We start from the raw sequence: 6,204 nt of genomic DNA, 5'->3' as shown, positions 1-6,204 counted from the left end.
ACACCATAATACCACCTTCATTAGACAAGACGTATCCTATCAGACTTCCTCACAGCAATCAGGAGACTTCCCTAAGGCCTGGGGGAAGAGAATGACAGACAGACATGAGTGTAAAGTTGAATATTAGGATTAAAGGACCATCTTAACCCTATATACTTAATGGATATGTGGATTTCTAAATGATGAACTGGATCAAAACATTTATGCACACAACCTACTACATGCCTGCTCCGGTCATATGTGTGATAATTTGTACTTACTATCAGGCAAGCTATAGGAAATCATTATAAAAGTTTGTACTGTATAGATGTGGAGGCGGCCTTTGCTCTAGTAATTGTTTCTTAAATTATATTTATGCAGAACTTTTATGTTGATGATCATATTTACTGGAGCAACTCGGGCTTTTCATGAGGATCCATACATTATGTGTGTATGCTTTTGTTTTACAACTGTAAAATGCCAGCATCAGTAGTGGTACAAGCTTTAGCTTAATAAAATCATAATTTTGATATATTGTTTGGCCATACAAACAAAAACATCTGCAAGAAATTGTATAGTTTTGCTCAGTTTGGTGTTCTGAATAATCATACAGCATCGTATATAAAATCCTGATTAATCAAATTTGATCCTGCAATGCTCTTATTTATTTTGATGCATTTCTATACATTTTAATTTTACCTTAATTTACCTTTTCTCTGTTTATAACTTGTATATTCCTTTCTTTTGTAATATTCTCTTGAATGTGTTTGTATTTTCATCTCGCTGGAATAAAACAAATCAAATATACTAAGCAGAAATCCATGTATGCAATATATATATATATATATATATATATATATATATATATATATATATATATATATATATATATATATATATATATATTATAAATTGAGAGAATAAGTTGGTTGGTTTGAAGATTCATACACATTTAAACCTAATATAAAGCAATTTGAGTCAACATTTTGAAGACTCGTTCACTTAAAAGATTCGCTAAACACTGAGTTGTTTACGGTTAAGAACGAACAACGAATCTTTTCTTAACGGCTGCCACATGAATGGGTCCTGCGACATGCTCTCGTCGACAAAACCACGAACAGAGTTACGAAAGGTAAAACAAAGTATATCCATAAACACTTAAATATGTTTTTACATGCAGGATAAACTGTTTTTTTTACTAACTTGCTCTAACCGTCGAATTTCATTAGACTACGTTCACGTCTTATCAAAACACGGTTGTCAGTCAAATCTGAATGCTAATTACAATTATGTACATACATATGTAACTTATAGAACATATAAAACAATATCCAGTACAGCGACTTAAGTTTAAGATTGAATTTAGTCGTTAATTTGTCGTAATTGGACCACATTTCACGACTAAGTTACGTTAGGCCTCATACCGCGCGGGACACTAACATTAACGTAACATTTGGGTTGATAAAACTAACGTAATTCATGCGATATTTAAGTGAAATGGCTCTTAACTACTACTGTATAGTCTAAGATTAGGACAAAACCATGGTGTTTCATGCATATGTTACACGCATTTTGTTTTATCTTTGGACTGGAAGGATTAACAAGAATCTTCTGAGGAGAAAAGTCAGGAAACGTTCTTTAAATGTTTCCAAAACGTTCCCAAAGCATTCCTTTACTAAATTTTCAAATATATTTTCGAATATAATGTTATTTTTTTTTTTATCTCGTGCGATTAATTAAGATAGTCTACGTTATAGGCCTAACTTGAGTTACTGAATCACGCAAGTTAACCTATAACGTGCACTTTTTTTTTGCTTCAAATATTTAACGTTAGTGTCATTTGGACTGGGTAATAACTAGATACTGTCCCTAAATCTACCACTGCAAATCATCTACCTTATTCTTTATCCTATATAGTAGTACTTTATTAGTTAGCTGAGCATTAAATACTCATTATGTAGATGTACAGTAAATTACCAAATTTTGCCATCTACAATGCATGCGGGTTTCCGTAGTGTCGTTTGAGTATGTCCTTGAACATTCTGCTGTTTACCATGTAGATTAAGCAGCTTTATATCTAAAGAAAAATAAAATGTATAAAACTATGGTTCATACTCAGCATTTGATGCAGAGAGAGGAGTAACGTTAGAGGCGGTAGTAAGATAACGTTACTGGTGAACTTACGTTAATGTTTCTAGTTAGATTAGTATTGCTTTAGTGTAATGTAAAGAACGATCCACTGAAAAGCAGCTCCACTGACCCCCCTAAAGCAAGTGAAAAACTACATTGTCGAGGAACCAAAACTGCGATTGATGTAAATGCAGAATTAAAAGTTACGTGAGTAGTAAATACTTCTGTGGTTGTACAGTACAAAACTATATTTTGGCATTTACAATGCATGCAGGTTTCCGTAGTGTAGTGGTTATCACGTTCGCCTAACACGCGAAAGGTCCCCGGTTCGAAACCGGGCGGAAACAATTATTGTTATTTTTTTAAATAAATAGTATGATTATTACTTGGACATTATTGAATTTATTTAGTTAAATTAGACATTATTAATCTAATGTCATCGCTAAGTTCATAGTGCTCATATTTTGCACAATGTTCTGTTTTTAACTGTTTGTCATAAAGACAGATCTTATTTTTTGCCCCAACTTGATATTAAAGTCAAGTTTTCAGAAATCAATAACGTTAATGTCCTTCATCTTGTTCAACAGAAGAAAGAAGTGACCTTTTAGGAAGTGAGAAGAAAACTTCATGTTGAAAACTACTCAATGGCTACATGCTCACTGTTCAGAGTGAGCAAACCTAAACTGTGAGTAGTTTTTAGCTGCAGATGTATAGCTTTAAAAGTTTGTTATAGCAAAAGCAAAAATAAAAATGTAGGAACTACAGTTTTATTTTTTTAAGTTTTTACTGAGACGTCCCCGGCCAGGCGGGTCATTTTTGTTGCTTTGTTCCATGGTTGCATCCATGCAGGTTTCCGTAGTGTAGTGGTTATCACGTTCGCCTCACACGCGAAAGGTCCCCGGTTCGAAACCGGGCGGAAACAATGTTTTCATTTCAATTGATTTTACAGTCTTGAATTATTTCATCTTTTTAAAAAAATCTAACAATAGTCTTAAAAATTGATTTTCACAGGCCTGTAATCTAAATGACTTAAAAATAATATTGTAAAACAGCCAGTCCTCCACTAGATGGTGCAATAAAATCAGTAGTTTCTGAGGTTTTGCTTTCATCTGGTTTGACTCTTAAGTGCAGGGGTCACCAAACTTGTTCCTGGAGGGCCAGTGTCATGCAGATTTTAGCTCCAACCCTAATCAAACACACCTGATCAAGCTATTCAAGGTCTTAAATAGGTATACTTGAAAAATCCAGGCAGGTGTGTTGAGGCAAGTTGGAGCTAAACCCTGTAGGGAAACCGACCCTCCAGGACCAAGTTTGGTGACCCCTGCTTTAGTGTAACTTGTTAATCCTAGTTATTTGCTTTGTAAATTAATCAGAAGTCTTAAGTATTTGCTGAAAATAGCTTACTTCTGCACTGCAAAACAAGGCGAATACCCTACCTCTAAACCTAACTTTAACCTGATTTAAATGAAGTACACGGCAGGTACACTGTATGTAGACATAGACCAAAATTAAGCACAAGCATTTTTTTATTAGGAGTGTTTGTTAGGGTTCTGAGTAACATAAACAACTGAGGTGCAGGAAGAAGCATGTGGGTTTCCGTAGTGTAGTGGTTATCACGTTCGCCTAACACGCGAAAGGTCCCCGGTTCGAAACCGGGCGGAAACAATTATTATTATTTTTTTGTTATAACTGTATTATTACATATGTTAAAGACTTAGACTGCACCTGGTCGCCACGTTCATAGTACTAAAACTTTGCCTGTTGTATGCTTTGTATATGCATCTACATGGGGAATCTTTTTATATTTGCTGCACACTTAAGAAAGATAAATTGCTAAATATTGATTTCACAAATGAAACAATCACGTTAATATCTTTAATATTTTTCAACAGAAAAAGCCTTTAAAAGAAGTGAATTTAACAAAAGTGTTTTAGTTGATGCTGCTAAATGGCTAGTTTGGCTAACTAATGGTTCAGTGTTAGGTACTGCACAAGAGCTGTGAGATCAGTTGTAAACTGCAGATGTATAGCTTCAAAAAAAATTGCTATAATAAAAGTAATGTAGAGATTATAGATTTCTTTTAAGAATAAACAAAACAAAGCTTGCACAACTTCTTTCACAGATCCTTTTTATTCGCATGTTCCATGTCTTCATATATGCAGGTTTCCGTAGTGTAGTGGTTATCACGTTCGCCTCACACGCGAAAGGTCCCCGGTTCGAAACCGGGCGGAAACAATGTTTTGCAATTTTCAGTTGATTTTACAGTCTATATTGCTCCATCCTCTCTTATATACCCAAAGTCTTAAATTTTGATTTTCACAGCCCTGCACTCTACTTTAAATGACTTTTTTATTTGGAAAAAAATAAGGAGTGGCTGTAAAACAGCCACTCCTCCACCAGATGGCGCAGTAAAATCAGTCATGTATGTGGTCTTGGATTTATCTGGTTCTTACACCATGTTGATCTTTCTCAAACATTCTTGAATACATGATGGATTTGATCCTCATGACCTCTGTCTGTCTCTCTCTCTGCTGTCTGTCTCATTATTATCCCTGCACTCATCCTGCTTTAACATCTCTCAGTCTCTACATTGCATTTCCTGCAGATTTTCCCTCTGTATTCCCTTTGATCTTTCTTCCTCCTTTTCCCATGCCCTTTAAAATCTCTAATAAGACTCCAGCTTTGGCACCGATGACCTGTCAGGCACAGTCAGGTTCACGTGACCAGACATGGACGTGTTCTGTCCATCTCCCTTTGTTTTTTCCTCCCCTCTCTTCTGAGTATTCGCAGACTGCAATACTTTTGTTTGCCTTCTGTAGTTTCTGGCAGTTTAGAGGCGCTTTGATCAGCGGTTTGAGCGATGGTGGAGCGGCCCGCCCTGATGCTTGCTGGGTCGTTTCACTTGTACACTGTGCCACAGAGGCTGCAGTCTGTTTATTTGCACAGAGAACAGAGCAACTCAGCGTGCCAGCAAAACCCAATATATCTCATTAACAGGTCAAGCAGTGAAGGGTTTTACATCAGCTCATTTAAATATAATGAATCTGATGGCAAATAGGCTGCATTGGAAACGGTGGCAATTAGGGCTGTACAACATTGGAAAAATTAGTCATTGCAATATTTATTTTTCTGCAATGTTTTTTCTTTTAATTGCAACATGAACACAATGTCACCAGATGAATTGAATAGCTCTACTTGGAAAGAATTTATTAGATTGATTAGGGTGATTTTGTTGGAGAGGGAATTATGCATGAAATGTATTAAAAATATAACAAGCATTCTAAAAATACACTCACCGGCACTTTATTAGGTACACCTGTCCAACTGCTCGTTAACGCAAATTTCTAATCCACCAATCACATGGCAGCAACTCAATGCTTTTAGGCATATAGACATTGTCAAGACGATCTGCTGCATTTCAATCTGAGCATCAGAAGGGGGAAGAAAGGTGATTAAGTCACTTTGAATGTAAAACACATACAACCTTGAGGCGAATGGGCTACAGCAGCAGAAGACCACACAGAGTGTGACTCCTGTCAGCTAAGAACAGGAAGCTGAAGCTACAATTCGCACAGGCTCACCAAAATTGGATAATAGAAGATAGTCTGAAAGCTGAACAATATATTGTTTAAGCATCAATATCGCAATGTGTGTATCGGCAATAGATACATCGTAAAATTAGACTTATTTAATGAAAATATAAAGATATTATTAAGTAGTGATGGTGAAATGAAGCTTTCTGAACAAGTGAAGCTCTCGACTCAATCTTATCGGAAAAATAAATCAGAGCTCGATGAGGACATCTTCTGGTTAAAATGAAGGAGAGCACTGTGTTTCAAAAATGTCAAATGTTCACTGCTGACCAACTCGTTCATGTAATAATACAACAACTGTAATATAAACAAATGACTCAATTACTGTAGTTTTTACACATAAGGTATATAACTTTACACCACCGATGACTAGTAAAATCCAAGGTGTTCAAAAGTATATACATTTATCATATTCCTAGTCCCGTTCCAAGTGGGGATCGAACCAGCGATTCCTGCACAGGAGTCGAATGCTCCAAGGAGGCTATGAGAGTGTTGCTTTCGA

General features: G+C 35.9%; 1 protein-coding gene and 4 non-coding genes across 8 annotated transcripts in view; all 5 read left to right on the top strand.

Annotated features, from left to right (window-relative positions):
• The first annotated feature begins 1,032 nt into the window (after window positions 1-1,032).
• The window catches only part of zfand3 (zinc finger, AN1-type domain 3), a 58,574-nt gene continuing 53,402 nt past the window's right edge, over window positions 1,033-6,204 (top strand). For all 4 annotated transcript variants that reach the window (XM_073919687.1, XM_068212885.2, XM_068212886.2 and 1 more), the window contains exons 1-2: window positions 1,033-1,111; window positions 2,697-2,794. In XM_073919687.1, coding sequence (XP_073775788.1) covers window positions 2,754-2,794 — 41 coding nt within the window. In that variant the 5' untranslated portion in view covers window positions 1,033-1,111; window positions 2,697-2,753. The remainder of the gene's footprint in view (window positions 1,112-2,696; window positions 2,795-6,204) is intronic.
• Window positions 2,384-2,456, top strand: trnav-aac (transfer RNA valine (anticodon AAC)). The gene has a single exon. It is a non-coding gene; the product is annotated as a tRNA-Val (tRNA).
• On the top strand, window positions 2,959-3,031 carry trnav-cac (transfer RNA valine (anticodon CAC)). The gene has a single exon. It is a non-coding gene; the product is annotated as a tRNA-Val (tRNA).
• On the top strand, window positions 3,702-3,774 carry trnav-aac (transfer RNA valine (anticodon AAC)). The gene has a single exon. It is a non-coding gene; the product is annotated as a tRNA-Val (tRNA).
• Window positions 4,272-4,344, top strand: trnav-cac (transfer RNA valine (anticodon CAC)). The gene has a single exon. It is a non-coding gene; the product is annotated as a tRNA-Val (tRNA).

The sequence above is a fragment of the Danio rerio genome, chromosome 13 (assembly GCF_049306965.1).
Source record: "Danio rerio strain Tuebingen ecotype United States chromosome 13, GRCz12tu, whole genome shotgun sequence".
In the NCBI taxonomy this organism is placed as follows: Eukaryota; Metazoa; Chordata; class Actinopteri; order Cypriniformes; family Danionidae; genus Danio; species Danio rerio.
Note: the sequence above shows the minus strand (reverse complement) of the source record. Positions and strands in the feature narration are given on the sequence as shown.